The 19,911-nt window shown below is 36.9% G+C and overlaps 1 protein-coding gene across 2 annotated transcripts in view; it reads left to right on the plus strand.

The window, feature by feature from the left end:
• The window catches only part of LOC135212630 (cytosolic carboxypeptidase 1-like), a 207,378-nt gene that overhangs the window by 67,328 nt on the left and 120,139 nt on the right, over positions 1–19,911 (plus strand). For both annotated transcript variants that reach the window (XM_064246222.1, XM_064246221.1), the window contains exons 3-6: positions 6,482–6,559; positions 8,487–8,569; positions 12,275–12,347; positions 18,903–19,058. In XM_064246222.1, coding sequence (XP_064102292.1) covers positions 6,482–6,559; positions 8,487–8,569; positions 12,275–12,347; positions 18,903–19,058 — 390 coding nt within the window. The remainder of the gene's footprint in view (positions 1–6,481; positions 6,560–8,486; positions 8,570–12,274; positions 12,348–18,902; positions 19,059–19,911) is intronic.

Raw genomic sequence — 19,911 nt, forward strand, 5'->3', positions numbered from 1 at the left:
ACTCTGAGCTATTTCATGTTTAGTATAAGGGCTGCTCTAGTGACGCTCACTCGATTTTTAATTGATTTTCCTCTTTGTCTTTGTGTTGATATTTTTGTTTTGACCACGCCTCAGTGGCGTGGTTGATATGGTGTTTGCTTTCCACCTCGGAGATCGCGGGTTCTATTCTCGGCCATTCCATTGAGGAGTGAGAGATGTGTATTTCAGGTGATAGAAGTTCACTCTCGACGTGGTTCGGAAGTCACGTAAAGCCGTTGGTCCCGTTGCTGAATAACCACTGGTTCCATGCAACGTAAAAACACCATACAAACAAAAGCTATCGCTGAACTGCAGTTGATTGCTATCGTCTTCCCCTCAACAAAACAATTTGCCAATGGTTGATGCATTTTTTATTCGTAGTTGAGCGTTTATACGCGCACAACGAGCGCGCGCGCGCATACAGGAATAACAAGAGTACCTTAGAGATGGAGTTGAATATCGTTGCATGTGTAAGGGGCCCTGACGCAGATGTGTGGATGTTTTCTGTTCAAGGATTCATCCACGATTCATCAGAGAATGTATGTATGTATGTATGTATATATATATATTATAATACTTATATATAGATATATATATATATATATATATATATATATATATATACATACATACATATATATGTGTGGGTGTCTGTAATCGTAAAAGCTTAATGATTTTGACATCATGAGATTTCGTATTACCCGGGAACTTGAAACTGTTTAACAGTTGCTACAATATTTGTCCTTGCGAGTGTACATTTGAAATACTATAAAAACAATTCGTTATTTGTCCTTATGAGAACTTTAGAATTTAATTTATTGTTTAACCCATATTTTATCTTCACTTCTCTCCACTTTAAGTCCTTTTTCTTGAGTTCAATTTATTGTAATATTCTGCTAGTTTTTTTTATCGTTTTAAGTCCCTTTCATTGAGTTCAATTTAATCTTCTGCTTGATCGTGACTTTATTAAATGTGAGGAAAGCATAATCCTTCAAGCTCTCAGTCACGGGATGACTGCATATGTCACTGGCTCCTTCGCTCTGTGTGTTCAGGAGTTGTTATTCGTTTTGCAAATGCCCTCCTCGATCTCACGTAACCCTAACTCACGGATAAAGCTCATTCAAGAAGTTATTAAGAGGGAATTAGTGTCGTCGAGACGTTATTTAAGCTGCTTTTTTTTCTGTGTAATTTGATACGATTTTTTTTTTTATCGGGCGTTTAATTCGCGTTTCTTGAGGACTCGCAGATGAGAGCTCTACTGAGGCTACTACTACGAGCATTTTGGCGTTGGCCCAGTTTCTCTCTCTCTCTCTCTCTCTCTCTCTCTCTCTCTCTCTCTCTCTCTCTGTGGAGGAGGACGAAGAGAAGTCTGCTCTTTATTGATTCATTCATCCCCTTGCCTAGTAGACTGTTTTTTTCTCTCTCTCTCTTTTTTGTTGTTCCTGGTTTTCACTACTTGTGGCTGTTGACGTTAAATCGTATGTCAAGTTTTTTTTTTTAAACCCTTCTTAGTTCCTTTCTTGACCTGAGCTGTGATTATGTACTACTTGTCAGTTAGTTGACTGCCCTGGATTGCAGCCTGGGTCGAGAAGTTCGTTTATTAGCTGTCCCGTGAGATATTTCATACGGAAGATGGCATATATATATATATATATATATATATATATATATATATATATATATATATATATATATATATATATATATATATATAAATGCTTGTGTGTGTCATTATATGTAATTCTAGTATATATATATATATATATATATATATATAATATATATATATATATATATATATATATATGATATTATATATATATATATATATATAATCAGTAATATGTAAAGTTTACTTCTTCTTTAACACGACTGCTGAAGATGAAGGTTACGTAGTTCAAACCGTCAAAATGATAAATTTCAGAAATCTTAACAGAAAGAAAGGAATGTAGTTAGATAGAAATTAAACTTCTAATAAATAAAGGAATAAATAAAGGAAAGATATATATAGTAGAGAAAACATAGTGATTTGATCTTCCCTTTAGTGTAAGTCACCTAAGGAACACTCGCTATGAAAAGAGGTCACACCTCCCGTCGAGAACGCGAGTTGGTTGGTCAGCTGCCCCGTTAACCAGCTAAATATGTCACCTGAGATAGGCAACCTGACACAGTTAGCAGGACAGACAGCCTCTCAACCACGCAGAACGATTAGGTATCTCTCTCTCTTCCCCTCTCGCCCTAAAGAGAGTTGGTCTATAGAGAAAATGCTTCTTTGGTGCGTTTCCCATTTAATTTTGGTTTCAGTTGTCATGCAACGGAATGCGTTAAATGACTATTCCTTATCCTGTAACAGAAACTTGTATTAGAATCAAAACATAGTTTTTTTTCGATTGGTTTCCTTTGGTTTGGAAGTTTTTTTCCTGATTGGTTTCCTTTGGTTTGGAAGGTTTTTTCCTGATTGGTTTCCTTTGGTTTGGAAGTTTTTTTCCTGATTGGTTTCCTTTGGTTTGGAAGGTTTTTTCGATTGGTTTCCTTTGGTTTGGAAGTTTTTTTCTGATTGGTTTCCTTTGGTTTGGAAGGTTTTTTTCGATTGGTTTCCTTTGGTTTGGAAGTTTTTTTTCCCAATTGGTTTCCTTTGGTTTGGAAGGTTTTTTCCCGATTGGTTTCCTTTGGTTTGGAAGTATTTTTCGATTGGCTTCCTTTGGTTTGGAAGTTTTTTTCCCCGATTGGTTTCCTTTGGTTTGGAAGTTTTTTTCCCGATTGGTTTCCTTTGGTTTGGAAGTTTTTTTTCCCGATTGGTTTCCTTTGGTTTGGAAGGTTTTTTTTCCCGATTGGTTTTCTTTGGTTTGGAGTGTTTTTTTTTCCCCAATTGGTTTCCTTTGGTTTGGAAAGGTTTTTTCCCTTTAGGTTTCCTTTGGTTTGGATGTTTTTCCCTCTTGGTTTCCTTTGGTTTGGAAGTTTTTTTCCCTCTTGGGTTTCCTTTGGTTTGGAAGTTTTTTTTCGTTTTTTTCCCGATTGGTTGGTTTCCTTTGGTTAGGAAGTTTTTTTCCCTCTTGGTTTCCGTTTGGTTTGGAAGTTTTTTTCTCCGATTGGTTTCCTTTGGTTAGGAAGGTTGTTTTTTTTCCCTCTTGGTTTCCTTTGGTTTGGAAGTTTTTTTTCCCGATTTGTTGGTTTCTTTGGTTTGGAAGTTTTTTCCCAATTGGTTTCCTTTGGTTTGGAAGGTTTTTTCCTGATTGGTTTCCTTTGGTTTGGAAGTTTTTTCCCAATTGGTTTCCTTTGGTTTGGAAGTTTTTTCCTGATTGGTTTCCTTTGGTTTGAAAGTTTTTTTTTCCGTTTGGTTTCCTTTGGTTTGGAAGTTTTTTTCCCGATTGGTTTCCTTTGGTTTGGAATTTTTTTTCCGTTTGGTTTCCTTTGGTTTGGAAGTTTTTTCCCGATTGGTTTCCTTTGGTTTGGAAGTTTTTTTCCATTTGGTTTCCTTTGGTTTGGAAGTTTTTTTCCGATTGGTTTCCTTTGACTTGGAAGTTTTTTTCCTGTTTGGTTTCCTTTGGTTTGGAAGGTTTTTTTCCTGATTGGTTTCCTTTGGTTTGGAAGGTGTTTTTTTCGCGATTGGTTTCCTTTGGGTTTTGGAAGATTTTTTCCATTTGGTTTCCCTTTGGTTTGGAAGTTTTTTCCAGATTGATTTCCTTGAACTTGGAAGTTTTTTTTTCGTTTGGTTTCCTTTGGTTTGGAAGTTTTTTCCATTTGGTTTCCTTTGGTTTGGAAGTTTTTTTTTCCAATTGGTTTCCTTTGGTTTGGAAGTTTTTTCCCCGATTGGTTTCCTTTGTTTTGGAAGTTTTTTTCCCGATTGGTTTCCTTTGGTTTGGAAGTTTTTTCCGATTGGTTTCCTTTGGTTTGGAAGGTTTTTTCCCGATTGGTTTCCTTTGGTTTGGAAGTTTTTTTTCCGTTTGGTTTCCTTTGGTTTGGAAGTTTTTCCAGATTGGTTTCCTTTGACTTGGAAGTTTTTTTTCCCGTTTGGTTTCCTTTGGTATGGAAGGTTTTTCCAGTTGGTTTCCTTTGTTTGGAAGTTTTTCCCCAATTGGGTTCCTTTGGTTTGGAATTTATTTTCCGTTTGGTTTCCTTTGGTTTGGAAGGTTTTTTTCCCGATTGGTTTCCTTTGGTTTGGAAGTTTTTTTCTGTTTGGTTTCCTTTGGTTTGGACTCGCTCTTCTTATTTCTCTCGAATATTGGAATATATATTTTTCATCACTGATACCATTTTGTAAGACATTGTAGCCTATCTGTATTTGTCAATTTCTTGCTGCCATTAAATCTGGTTCGCAAAATGGACAAACGACCGTTTCGTATTTATATGATTCTTGAGGCTATTAAATACGGTTCGCAAAACGGATAACCGACCTTTTCGTGTTTACAAGGTTGGTTCTTAGTTGTTAAATACGGTTCGCAGAATAGATAAAAAAGACCTTTTCATGTTCATATGTTTGGTTCTTGAGGCTATTAAATGCGGTTCGCAAATCGGATAAGCAACCTTGTTGTGTTTACATGTTTGGTTCTCAATTGTTAAATACGGTTCGCAGAATGGATAAAAATATCTTTTCATGTTCATATGTTTGGTTCTTGAGGCTATTAAATCCGTTTTGAGAATCGGATAAGCGGCCTTGTCGTGTTTACGTCTGAATCCTCGGAACTTACCCGAATTCTTATCGTCCCATTTGCCAGCCGTGCCAAGACAGACATTTCTTTGCACCCTAGGTCCTTCTACCTGACCAACTCGAGAAGTTATCGTTCGCTTTTCATTCATTTAAGAAGTATTTGGTTCACTGTTCCTTTCCTGCTTAACGGTTCTTTGCAACTTTTGCAATTCTACTCATTTGCATTCCATAAATGAATGTGCTTCTTCTTCTAACCTCTTTTAGGCCTATTTGTGCTTTTATACTTATTTGCATTCCATAATGACTGGGCTTCTTTTAACCCTTCTTGTTGGCCTATTTGGCTATTTTTGCTTTTATACTTATTTGCATTCCATAAACACGTGTGCGTCTTCTTCTAACCATTCGTGTAAGCCTATTTGTGGTTTACTACTCATTTGCAATCCATAAACGAGTGTGCTTCTTCTAACCATTCTTGTAGACCTACTCGTACTTTTCTACTCATCTGCATGTGGTTTTCTACTCATTTGCATTCCATAAACGAGTGTGCTTCTTCTAACCATTCTTGTAGACCTACTCGTACTTTTCTACTCATTTGCATTCCACAAACGAATATGCTTCTTCTTCTAACCATTCTTGCAGGCGTATTTGTCCTTTCACTTATCACGGTTGCTATTCTATATTAATGTTTAAATTCAAAGTAAGATTTTGCGGTATCTGTAACGGATCCTCTGTCGATCGTGCTGGATTTATACTCTAAGAGTTGGTGCATTCTCTTCACCGTGTATTGCAGGTATTGATATGATGCCCGTACCTTTGGCATCCGCATGCCCCGTGACGTAAGAGCAGAAGCAGCAGCAATTTAGCTCGACGTGAGACAGTCAGTCAGCGCTCGTCAGATATTATTATTCATTTCGTGGTCGTCTGTTTTGCGGATGTCACGGGTATTTTGGCAAACTGTTTGTTGATTTTGTTAGTGAAACTTTCCCCCTTTCGTGATCACAAAGCGTCGACTTTTTTATTATCTCTCTCTCTCTCTCTCTCTCTCTCTCTCTCTCTCTCTCTCTCTCTCTCTCTCTCTCTCTCTCATTTCGTCCTTTCGCGAGTGACATATTCTTTCGCCCTGTTGTCTCTTAGTGTCGATTTCCTACCTCTCGAACAAGAAGATTTGGAAAAAATGACAAGGAAGTATCAGACCGTTTGCTTAAATAAATGAATAAAAAAAAAATGTTATTCTTGAGTGTGGATCTTGGCAACGAGACGGTGATGCCAGACGCCACTAGCAGAGTTGATTCATCGCAATCTCTTGTTGGCAGGGAAGGTGTCCTTGTTTATTTCTGTGCTGTTTCTCATCTGGGTGAAGATATTTGGGCTTGACTCGTGAATGGGTTCGAAATTCTGTGGATATACTTGTTATTGTTATTTTTTTACCAATAATGTACTAGTAATATATAAATAATGTGTTATTTTTTACCAGTAAAGTACTAGTAATATATAAATAATGTGTTATTTTTTACCGATAAAGTACTGGTAATATATAAATAATGTGTTATTTTTTACCAGTAAAGTACTAGTAATATATAAATAATGTAAGATATTTGTTATCTATCATTAAGTAATGAAGTGCTTTGATGAACAGAATATTTGGTAAATGTTACTAAGTAATGTTTGATATAACATAAAGTGTCTAGTAACCTAATTAAAAGTAATGTTTGCTATAATAGTGTCATTTAACATAATTTAATTTTAAAACATTCCTAGTCAAGTAATATCATTTACTGTATGTCTTTATTTTCCTCTTCATCGTGAACGATGCAGAGAGCAGTTGCATTTCTGTCTGTGGGACATTTTTCCCTTGGAGTGACTACACTGAACACTTTGCTGTAGTAATACCAGGTACTCGTCTGCCTTTGTGAGCCCTAAGTAACAAGGGAGTGTCCTTTTGTCATCCCCAGCTTTGTTCTAAAAAGAATCCAGAAAAGAATATAAAGGCCTGTCCACACTAGGAAACTTCGTTTGCAAACTGTTTATATACACTTTTTACCGCATAGTTGTTTCTTCGAAATTTGCGCAGATTGTGAAGATGGACTCTGCTGCATCGATGCCCCTTAGAACTGTTCGCACTCGATCGTCCACAATGTCCGGCAGTTTGTCGGTATTTGGGACTTTTTCGTGTATGAACATTTTTGTTAGACCATTGAAAGTTAAGGTAAGTCCTGGAAGCAAAGTGTTAATATTGTTTTCAGTTTCTCATTAGGGGACTGGTCAATGCTGCTTGTTTCCAGTACTAATTCGCTTCCTGCCATTTCATTATCTTCTTCCTCGTTCTCCTTTGGCAGTTGTTCCATCGTGTTTTCGTGTCCTGGGTCTGGATGTGGGGCTGCCTCTTCTTCTATTTTTTCCAGCAATCTCTCTTCAGGCCCTTCCTCCAGCTGATCACGCCTGTTTGAAAGCCTGGCTTGATTTTCCAGCTTTCTTTTCAGTCGGACGTTTTCTTGCTGTGCCCTCCTCAACTTTCCTTTGAATAACAGGACCATCTCATAAAGACACACCCGGTTGCAAGTATCCACCAAGGATGGCCTTTGGGTGTTCGGTCCTTTCATTGACTGTTTAGGTCAGCCAACATTTCCAAGGAATCGTCTTCGTTGTTTGAGCGAGAATCTTCTTCCTCTAGTTCTTCCTCATCAAGGTTGTCATCATCTAGGACCTCTTTGTCTCCGTCTTGTATAGGTCCGTTGTTGTCTGACAGGGCCTGGCCACCGCCATCTTGAATATTCAAGATGGCGATGGCCTGGCTCAACGCGTCTATATATCGGGTCATTCGAAGTCGGCTGGCTCCGCTTCAGTCTTCAAAGGATGGAATCTTCAAACGAGCTTCGGAACGGAGGAACTAATTCTTCTTGTTTGCAAGCAATGTTTCCTAGTGTGGACAGTTCCTTAAAGGGCCCCATACACTCAACGATTGTATGAACGACTGTATGAACGATTGTCGTTATCGAGACACACACTCACACACATACTATTCAGACAGTATGCACGATCTCCGCACCGATTTCAGTCTGAACAAAGATTTTGTCTCTAGAAGAGATGCGCGCGATAGCGTTATATTGGCAGACAAACACATACATTGAACGACCTGTGTATGACAGACTTAAGTCGCTAGCCAGCAACCTGGTCGTGACAGATTCCCGCCGAGATCGTTCAGACACGAAGCTCCGCCCACCTTCGCATTCAGACAACGATACAGACAATCGTTCATACAATCGTTCAGTGTATGGGGCCTTTAACAGTTTGTGTGAAAAAAAAGAAACCCAGTTTGATGATGCAGGGATTCTCAATATCCTTCTTACCAAGTATAAGCTTCGATTTGTTAGACCGACTTTGTGGTCTGTGATTAGTCAGTAAAAGCAGAATTTGCTCTCTCACTCTCCCTCTCTCTCTCTCAGAGCTGTTTACGTCAGCCGTGTAAGTAACCTCTTGTAAAACCTTCGAGCGAACCCAAGGTTGAGAATCCCTTAATTTTCTGGAAATTGCTCCCCGTCTTCCCCTGTATTTCCCCTCGTGCAATTTGTTTGAGTTACAATTATATCTCCTGCGTTGTTTTGGATTTAGAGTTTCCCTTTTGAAAACATTGATTACTGAGTTTCCCCTTTGGCATCAAAGGTCACTCGAGTTTCCCATTTTGGCATCAAAGGTCACTGAGTTTCCCCTTTGGAATCAAAGGTCACTTGAGTTTCCCCTTTGGAATCAAAGGTCACTGAGTTTCCCTTTTGGAATCAAAGGTTACTTCATTTTGACTGAGACTTTTCTCGCTCCTTTTCAGACGCTGAAGTTCGCCTCTCCACCTTAGCCAAGATTATCCCTCCTGAAAGGCAGACTCTGGAGCAACTGGTTCATCTCATAGAGGTAAGTCAGAGGGCATCGTCTCCTTTTCGTCCTTATGGTAAGGGATCCTTAGGGTCGGGATCACACCTGTTTCACGTCGTAGCTTAAGATATTTCTTTGATGCTTATAGATTCACTTCATTGAAAGTCTGATTACAATGTTTCACAGATTGTTCCCTTGACAACGATCACTTTAAGAATAAATGATTAATTAACTAATAAATATGACTAAGTGTGTAATGTATTTGAGGTTTAACCTATATTCTTCAAGTGGTGTTTGATCAAGGTTGTTAATCGATTATAACTTCGTTTTATTTCTTTATTACAAAATGTTTAAAACGTATTTCGACATCCCCTTGCATAAATATATATATGTACTCACATGTTTTAAATGTACCCACGGATATCCATACATATGCCATTCGTTAACAGAAATGCATAAAAAATACAGGTATTTTTATATTAAAACTATTGTTGGTTTTATTTATACGAATGTTTTTTTTTATCTCGAAGAAACCCAGTCTGGAAAAACAGCTTTCATTTGCAAAACAGCCACTAGGACAAAATAATGAAGGAAAAAAAAGTTTTTCGAGATATACGTATATCTTCCTTAATGTCTGGCGCCAAAGTTCATTATCTCCACGTGGGATCTTGAGAGCCGTGAAGCGTAATGCATGCCATGCGGCTGCCAACCGTTTATGGCATGCAGTCACACACCTGGTAGAGCAATGACCGAAATATTTATCGTCCGTGAAGTCCGGCGCCGGGTGAAACAAGTCCCTGGGAAATAATGCTCCTTACAGGGACACGCCGATGACACACATCCATATATATATATATATATATAATATATATATATATATATATATATATATATATATATATATATATATATATATATATATATATATATATATATATATATATATATATATATATATATATGATATATATATATATATATATATATATATATATATATATATATATATATATATATATATATATATATATATATATATATATATATATATATATATATATATATATATATATATATGTATATATATATATATATATATATATATATATAGTATGTATATATATATATATATGTATATAGTATATATATACACACATATATATATATATATATATATATATATATATATATATATATATATATATATATATATATATATATACATGCAAGGCGTGATCCGACTTCCAACTTACTCCAGGCGCATGCTAGATTTTCCCGTCAGGTATAAGTAGTAAACATTATTTTCCTAAATTTTAGCGTAAATTAATACTTGTTAGAATCTATAGTCAAATAGAGCCTTGTTTCACCAATGAAAATTAAAAATCTTGTTTCACCAATGAAAATTAAAATCTTGTTTCACCAATGAAAATTAAAATCTTGTTTCACCAATGAAAATTAAAATAAATACGCTTTATTGTTTTACAAATAATTGTTCTGTACTGTTTACCATGCACATTATTTTTTTACATTTTCATTTGATAAATAAATACGCTTGATTGTTTATAAATAATTGTTTTTTCTGTACTGTTTACCATACACATTATTTTTTTACTTTTTATTTTCATTTTAATAAATAAATAAATTATAAATATCCTATCCTAAAATTCATGTATTTTTAACTCAACACGAAACAACTTTTTCAAATCTATTTAGGCTCTTTCACAGACCTTTCCTAACCCCCCCCCCCCCCCATGAGGAAGAAGAAGAAGAACAACAACAACAACAACAAAGGAATTTGTAGTCTTACTCCCCGAGTAAGCGAAAATTAATCCTTGGGAACTAAACGAAGATACAGATGAGCATCACCATCTGTTATGGCGCATCGATTTTGTCTGGTTTATCAGTGAGTTTTTCCTATTCTTGCGCCTTTTATTACTTCAGAAGTGTACTTATTGAGGTCACTTTTGAGTGTTAAGTATTTTAAATGCTTGTATATCCTTTCTGAACGCGGTCTGCTCCTACATTCACAGAGCTCCCTTATACAGGAAATCTTAAGGTTGGCCTATATGCTTAGAGGATGCTATAGTAGACTCACATCAACCGTGCATTTGGTGTCTAGGCCAGTCCCTTACGACGCTCGTGATTGGATGCTGATAAGCCAGTCACAGGGTTGGAAAGTCTCAGTCTCTCGAGAGAGTTCACAGGAGTATGATCTATGTTCCACCTCTCCTGAGGGATACGTCTTTCAAAAGTATCCCTCGAGTTGGAACATACATCCTACCCATGTGAACTCTCTCGAGAGACCGAGAGTTTCCAGCCCTGTGATTGGCTTATCAACAGCCAATCAGGAGCGTCGTAAGGGACTGGCCTAGACACCAAATGCACGGTTGATGTGAATCTACTATAGTATCATTACTTTGCATGGTTCCTATGCGCGTGGCCGAGTCTACCCGTGAGAAACTGAAAATGGTCTAAATGTCAGGTTTAATTGCTACTCCCGATTCCGTCAGGGATGTGTACAACTCTGTTATATGAGTCAGTAACCGCTTTTGATAATTAGTTTTAGCTTCCTCGGTCTGACCCCGATAGAAAGGCATCTTGTGCCTATCACGTAAGAAATCGCCATGACCTAGATAGCTTCATTGCACGAGGTGGAAGTTATCGATTGATCCGTTAACTGTAAGGGGTGGGGACTCATATTTCAAAGGTCGTCAGCAGCGACGAGCGTGAAAACCGCATCAGCCGAAAGCTTTACATGAATGGAATGAAGAAGACGAACTCCTCTGCGGTGCATCTCTGTGAAATCAGAATTTTTCTGTTCGAGAACAACGCGAGCGCGTTTGGTGCTATCTCCCTGCGCAATGCGCATGTCTGCTGGTGCAAATGAATCACTTGACTGACGTTGCCTATTGCTAGGCTAACCAGCTTAGAAATCACAAAGTATTGATGCTTTTAATAGTATATAACAGTGGGCTCTTGAGTATCCTTTTAGTGGCTGAATTCTTCAGTAATTATTTTGACTTTTGACTCTTGTGGCAGTAACGTTCCTTGTGTACAGACAAACTGCTGGATAGAGCGGGTGGGTGGGTAGTGGAACCGGAGGTTTTAATGATGGATTTGGATGGTACTACTGACGAGCCTTAAAATCTGTATTTGAATATGCACAAAATTTCATCGTTCATAGATTAAGCTGCATACATTACTTTTACTCTCCGCTTTTTTAGTTTTCTGTGAAAGAAAACTGTTGAGATGGCTTTGTCTGTCCTTTGGCACTTTTCCTGTCCGCCCTCAGATCTCAAAAACTAATGAGGGTAGAGGGCTGCAAATTGGTGTGTTGACCATCCACCCTCCAAGCTTCAAACATACCAAAGTACAGCCCTCTAGCCTCAGTAGTTTTTATTTAATTTAAGGTTGAAGCTAGCCATGATCGTGCATCTGGCAACTATATAGGACAGGCCACTTACGGGCCGCGGCTCATACAGCATTTTACTCTGGACAGAACTCGATTGCGCCGAAGAAACTTCTTCCATTTTTTACTTGTTTTTTTTTCAGACCTTTGAAAAAATGTTCCATTAACAGTTTGTAAGAAATGCGTGTTCTCTATTTTCCATGATACAGATTGTTATTATACTTCTCTTTGCCAGAAATACTGATGGTTACCCGCATACATCTTTACGTTATCGGTCATTTTTTATTCATCATGATAGACTTTATACAGTACGACACTCTCCCTTTCTTTTCCAGGTTTGCCGCGAACCGTCGATGGTGACAGCCGTGTGTTCTCTTCTCCATGATGCTCTTTCTCCCAGCAATAAAGGTAAGGAAATATTACATATACATACATACATACATACATACATACATACATACATATATATATATATATATATATATATATATATATATATATATATATATATATATATATATATATTACTAGGTTGCTACATAGTTTTCAGTGTTATGATGGAATGTTTACGCATGGACACACTTTCCAGACAATCCTTGGAAACTCATATTTTGTCACATAGGTTTATTCAGTAAATAATCTACCTCTACAACAATGCTGACAGATCATTAATTATCACGATTTAAAAAATCCTCATAGTAGCACGAGTCTTCAAATGGAGAAACAAATCCACAGTTATGTAAATGTACATATATTTGAATTTAAAACTTTCTTTAAAGTTTTAAATTTAGATATATGTACATTACATAACTGTGGATTTGTTTTCCTCAATATCATGATTATCAAGAAATCGGGCGCTTTGTCACGTAAGCTTTTCTAAGGAGTCATCGCTCAAGGGATTTGAAGTGCAACACTTTTATGTACCTTGTACCTGTGACCCTTCGGTCCTATAGTAGATTCACATCACCGGTGCATCTGATATCTGGGCCAGTTCCTTACGACGCTCCTGATTGGCTGCTGATAAGCCAATCACGGGGCTGGAAACTCTCAGTTTCTCTCAAGAGTTCACATAGGCAGGATGTATGTTCCACATCTCCATAGGGATACGTCTTTCAAAAGCATCCCTCAGGAGAGGTGGAACATACATCCTGCCTATGTAAAAACTCCCTTGAGAGACAGAGTTTCCAGCCCTATGATTGGTTTATCAACAGCCAATCAGGAGCGTCGTAAGGGACTGGCCAAGGCATCAAATGCACGGTTGATGTGAATCTACTATAGCTAGGCATACTCTTTTTTCTGTGTGATAACATTCGAACTATCCAGCCCTTCAGATGGTGTGTCCGTATTTACTGCTCGTAGAGCTTGGTGCTTCCCCATTCAACATTTCAGCTGTGTCGTCACAAACCTAAATATACCTACAGACCATAACCTCTATCACTGACAGGTTAGGATTTTGAGTTTGATTAAACCATACGTCCAAAGATTGCTAGATCCAGCTAATACTTTTGCAACTGCAAAGCTGGGAAGCCAAGGTCGGCTCGCACATTTCACTACAATGACGTGAAAAGCTGAGAACTTAAAAAATTTTGGCAGAACTTTCCACTGCTGGAGGTTAAACCCTCGTACTTTTGAGCCAGCGTTGCTGTTTTAGCTTTCACGGGTATATCATGTTAACAAAATACTTTTTGGAAGTGACAGGAGGCAGCTCTTGCAAATTGTATTTAGAATTTTTATCATTAGGTGGGTTTTTTACATCGTTAGTCATTTTTAGGATGTCTTTAAAATTGATTTCTCTATTATCACACACACACACACACACACAAATATATATATATATATATATATATTCTTATGGCTGAAGAGTATAGAACAAGGGATGTGTATCTCTTATTGTATCAAGTAGACGGAAGAACTACACGTAAAACAGATTCAGTTTACGTGCGCGAAACCGAGTGTGTAGCGGAAAACATGGTATTATTAAGCGAATAACAGTGTCTAGGTCACAGTGGTTCTTAACCTGGGGGGGCAGGGCCCCCTAGGGGGTCGTCAGCAATTTGCAGGGGAGGCGCGAGCCCTAGGAAAAATGAAAACAAAATTGTCTCATTATATTCGTTATTCTCTTAACAAGAGTGAGGAACTGATATTCAGAAGTGTATGAAAAAAAAAAAAAAAAAATATCGCCTTATAACGTTACTTTCCTAGAGTCTACTACTTTAGTTAGGCTCGTTAGGCTGACCAAGTTTTGTAATTATTGACCTCCCTTCCTATCCCTTGAAACCCCTTCTCTCTCTCTCTGTCTCCGCTCTCTTTTTTTCCTTTAAATCTGGAGGGAATTTTATTACTCATAGATGAAAGGGGGGCGTGAAAGAAAGGACCAATTCTTAGAGGGGTCGTGGCAATAAAAAGGTTAAGAACCATTGGGAGATATTCTCTCTCTCTCTCTCTCTCTCTCTCTCTCTCTCTCTCTCTCTCTCTCTCTCTCTCTTTAACGCTACAACGACTCTTGGTGGTATTTTCATTTATTGATCTTCCCCCGGATGTGTTATCAAATATTCATTGTATTTATTGTATAAATATCATTTAGCAACATGAAAATTCCTATCACTTTGGTATTAGTTATTGCAAGTTTCCTCTCTGTTCATTTTTGTCTTACGTATTTATGCAATAAAGAGTTTTCAGATTTATACAGATTCAAGTATCTTCCGTAAGCAACATTTTTTGCCCCAGTTTATTCCATTAGCCCAGTCCAAACCAGTTAAATGTCACATGTTTACACGTGTTACTAATGTAAGTTTTAGCAGTCTAGAAATCGTCTCAACTTCTTTTGGCAGTGAAATTTATTTGTCTTATGTATAATTATTATTATTATTTTTGGCGTAAACAGAGAAAAAAGACCATACCGATCACGCCACTGAGGCGCTGTAATAACAGTGAACCACATGAGGTGCACTGACGGCACTATTCCCTACGGGGATCTAACGTCTAAAACTTAAAAAATCATCTTTCTTCTTTAGTTTCAGTTTTTACTCAAACCCGTCAAGAGCATATAATTATTTAATAGATGGAATTTTTTGTTAGCGTTGTTTCATCAACTTAAAAAAAAAAAAATGAAGAAAAACTCCTCCGACGCCGTCGGAATATTCCTTTGGGCGAAATGCGTGTTCGTTCAAATGTCAGTTGTTGAAATGTCTCTGGGTAAGTGGAATGTCGGCTCGACCCAGTGTTCCTCGACTTGATTGCTGGGAACGCTTGATTTCACATCAGCAGTCTTCCGCCCGCACGATATGTTTTGAAAAGAAAAAGAATAAGAAAAAGAGATCTTCAGGGAGAAGAAGAATAAGGAAAAGAATTCTTAAAGGAAGAAGTCTAAAGGCTGTGTTCAATACAGAGTAGGTGAAAAGGGAAATCAATGCATGTAATGGAGAAACAAAGATCGAGTTCCGGGAGGTGTAACCTACATCTGATCTTTAGGCTGTAGAGTCGGAAGTGAAAATTGAAGATAGTTATGGTTGTGGAGAGAGAGAGAGAGAGAGAGAGAGAGAGAGAGAGAGAGAGAGAGAGAGAATTATTTTGCTATGAATGTTGGTAGGATACTAAAGTTTGACAAGAGATTGTGGATTAAAGGAAAAAATGAGCATGGGTGAAAGATATCCAAGTGGAACAAGTAACATTCAAGAATGGAGTGCTAGCAGATATAGGACTATTTGACGATGGAATAGATAAAGTTCATGGTGGGCGTAATGCGAGAGATAAAGGATAATACAAGGCCCCTGAAGCGCAGCTGCAGAATGAGAGAAAAGGCATAAACAAAATAAGAAGAAAAAATGTAGGAATTAATGAACACTGAGTAGTAAAGCTAAGCAGTTCCTTCATAATGAAAAATTTGCGTTAGAAGGAAGTAAATACAGAGAGGAAAATGATAAGCATATAGGTTTTACAGATAAAAATGAGAATACAAAATGTTGACAGGTGTGAATGCGCTCTTGTATTGTGGAGTATTTTGAAGAGTTGTAGAATGAAGTCAATAGAGATGCGGGTCTAAATAACACAAGAGTAGAAAGTGTTAGTGTAGATTCAAAACTTCTTGCCGATGGGACATTTGAAAATGTTAAGGGCTACGAATGAATGGGAGTACATTTAGTATATTATGAGTAATATTGATCCATATGGCTGACTTAAAAGATGTGTAAGTATGTCTGAATGAGGAAAAATAACAAAGGAATGAGCAAGGCGAACAATTCTTCATTTGAAGAGGATTCGAACCCACATACCTTTGTTATTAAAGATGGGTGGAAGTTCATGTGTCCACACAGCGGTCAAAAAGAATTGATCTCGACTTAGCTTTACATATTCCCGTCGAATGCAGGTTCTGTACTTGGATTTGAAATCGACCTAACAGTACCGTCTCTGTGTGTAGGCCTATACCTGGTGGAGATGGTATTTGAAGGAGAAACTCAGAAAACGTTTAGTACCGTTATTAATTAAATTTTGAGAACGTTGATTTAATTTGTTGGGTGTAAATAACTCAAACAGTTCAAAAGGCCCGTGTGTTATTGTTTTGCGTTTCATAATATCAGTGGTTATTTGTGGGACCTCTGATCAGCATATAATAATTTTTACGTTACATATGTACACAAATCTGCAAATCTTAGTACCTGGAGTCGATTATTAATGGCTTTTCAGTCTAACAAGAGTTTATCTGTGAAAACTTCAGTCGTTTTTTTATTCAGTTTTTTTATGAGTTAAGCAATGAGATCACATAAAAATTAGTTTAAATGAAAAGTTATCACTAACAGCAATACAATCATGCAAATCTAAATAATGGGTTGTCAATTGAATGTAACATTTTAAATACTTCCACCTAATAGTAATACCTCCTGCATTGCATTACGAGTGACCAGTTGTTGACGTCTGAAGAACTTATTATGGATGATTCATTTATAACCTCAGTTACAAGAATCTGTTTCATTATTTTGGTAGAATTTCTTCAAGTTAATGTCCTTTTGATTGATTGATTGAAACATAAATGGAAAACCTGGACTTCTGATTTACGGTATCGACTCAGACCCGAATTTGGACATTGAATCTGTAGGTTTCGGACGGTCTAGACTCACTGGAACTCGGTCTAGTAGGTCCAGTAATCACAGCATTGGGAAGTCTTACTGGCGTTGCTGTCTGGCTCCTCTCAAATGATCAATGGCGCTCGCTCGTCTGCTTAATTATTTTTTCATTAGTTGCGGAGAAGGAAATTGTCTTTTCGCTAATTGCCATAATGGAATTCACCAATTATGGCGGAACCTTTACATAATAAATGCTTATTATTACAGACGTGGTTTGTTATATTTTGTTGTCGGTTGTTGTAACATTCTTCTCCAGATAGTTCTTTGATTAAACATATTTTTCCCTTGCCTTTAATATTGGTTGTAGTTAATTATTGCCAGCAATTTTAATTTAGTTCGTGCGTCTGTTATGCCTTTGCGTGACCTCCTGAAGCTCGCATCACGAACTCTGTATTTCAATCATTGTTAGTCAATATTCAGGCACTAATATTAAAGACCAGAAAGCTATTTCTGATTTGAGAGAAAAATACTGAAGGCATAAACTATACAGTGCAGTAAAAAAATTAATAACTGTGCTTTTGTGCTTTCCGGGTGCCGTAAAAAACAAAATCTTAAAAAAAAAAAACGGTTCCAGATATCAGACACTAGCGTTGATCAGTCTCTGCAATATTTTGTTTTGATGATGTTGTATAAGGATTTCTGCATTGCGAAATGAATTTATCTTTGCGTTTTGTAATTTACTGATGTTTTTGTAAGTTACTAAACTCAACATCTGATGCAAGAATAGAGACTTGTTAATATGTTATTTTCCCAACCAGTCACTCGAACATGCATACTGTAGGCCTAATACTTGCCAACGGAAGTGAGTATAGGCCCCCTATACAAATACAATTGAATAAACACATTTATGTAGAGGTTACACTGTATAAATCTAGTATTATCCGAATGATGATTCAGGCGTGTCCTGAATTAGTTAATGCCAAATGAAAAATTATTCCCGAGACTTCTCGGACGTGTCATTTTCCAGATATAGGCCTAGCATAACCAGCATTATCTGCACCCTAAGTGAAAGGTGATTATAGTCGTAAATGCTCAAAAGCTTTGCCAAATTTATAATTAGGAAATTCCATTTTATAAATCTTTGTTCAGTTATTTCTTTGACGGAAAATGGCATTATTGTTGAGAATTTTCCTCGATTTTTATATACATTCGTACAAAAATAAACTACAGTACAAAAACATACCCAGACTATATAATCACTACATTAATGTGAAAAATATACACAAATTACAATAACTTTACGTTAATTCAAATCATAGCAGGGTATTAAAAAAATCAACTGACGACGAAGTCAGAAAGCAAGATAAGCAAATGCACAACAGTACACAAACCACAAAAATTGGATACGAGAATATGCACTGAGATGCTCAGCCTCTCCTCTCACAATGAAATAATGTAGGCTTCAGCTACTTCTGTCCAGAAGATGAGGATGAGCTTCGGTTTGGCTTCGCCAAAGAGCGTTCTCTTCAGAAATTTCAAGTTTTCAATTACGTTACTGAAATCAGTTTTCTTAGTTTCACAACTCCTGTTCACTAAATGTGCAGTATGCAGTGTATTCCTTAACAATAAAATTCCTGCTGGAAGATTTTGTCGACAATTATACCTGTTAAAATTTAGAAAACGGTCTCATTTGTTGCACTACAGGTGTTAGTAATATTCACTACTTAGCATTAGCACTTGTTTTTAGACTAGATATGTGACATGGGTAGCTGCAGGAGTATGTCTTCATGAGACTTCTTTACATATTAGCCTATAGTTTGTTATATGTAGGTATACTATTCATTCATAGAATTTTAGGGTCCTGGGTTACATTTTCCTTTAACGATATTGAACTGGTTTTCAGGAGATATACGTGACATAGTCATCCAAACGTGCCTTGCCCTTAACACGGCTGAAGTAATCCTGCGGACTCTGAAATCCTTGTCCACGGAAGGATTGACAGTGATAGAGCCATGCGTCCATCCTGCTTATCAAGTTCTGGCAAAACTGGCATCCAAAGGTAATATCAACTGCTTGTCACTTAATAATAAACGATGCAAATAGAAGTTAATATATTTGTTCTATTGTTTACTACTTTGGGAATTTTGCCCATATTTTTTTCTGTTTGTGTTGACAACTTGCAATAATGCTTGTTAACCAATGTTGTCAGTAGCTTAGTTTATGTTTAGTTCAGTTTTATTGGGATATGTTATGGCCTGCCATTCATGTGAAAACAGCATTGCATGTGATATTTTCAGTCTAGATTTATTGTTTATATGTTGTTGATTTTTTTTTATTTTTAAATTTTTGTATTAACCCAAAACTAAAATAAGCCAAAAACAGAATAGTTTAGGTTTAAGGTATTACTGGAATACAAAATTACATGTATATTTTATTCATTGGTTCGAGTAATACTTATAAGGTATATTCTTAGCATTGTATTTTAACAAATATATGCTTGTGCAGTCAGATTCAGAAACTACCTTGGTTGGATTGCATGCACCTTTGCCCTTAATTACTAAGTGTGAATAATGCTACTTAAGAGTATATTAGATATCTGCAGCAGAATATACTTAATCGAAATTTCCTGAAAATGGTCATCATCCTAGTAACAAACTGGGTTCTGTAACCAACAGTATGTTTTGAGCATTCAAGTTAACCAACTGCTTACATGTAATTTATAGCCTAAGCAAAGTTGTAAGTTACACATGTCATTCAGTTTAAGAGATTTCTCCACAAAGTGGACAACCTTAGAAATGTAGCTAATGAAAATAAACCGATATAAAACAGAAATTTGGTAGGTTAAGCTATAAAAAAAAGTGGGGCTATCACATAAACCTTTCCATGCTTGATTTAGTCAGTAGGAGACTAGG

This window comes from Macrobrachium nipponense, chromosome 41, assembly GCF_015104395.2.
Source record: "Macrobrachium nipponense isolate FS-2020 chromosome 41, ASM1510439v2, whole genome shotgun sequence".
Lineage (NCBI taxonomy): Eukaryota > Metazoa > Arthropoda > Malacostraca > Decapoda > Palaemonidae > Macrobrachium > Macrobrachium nipponense.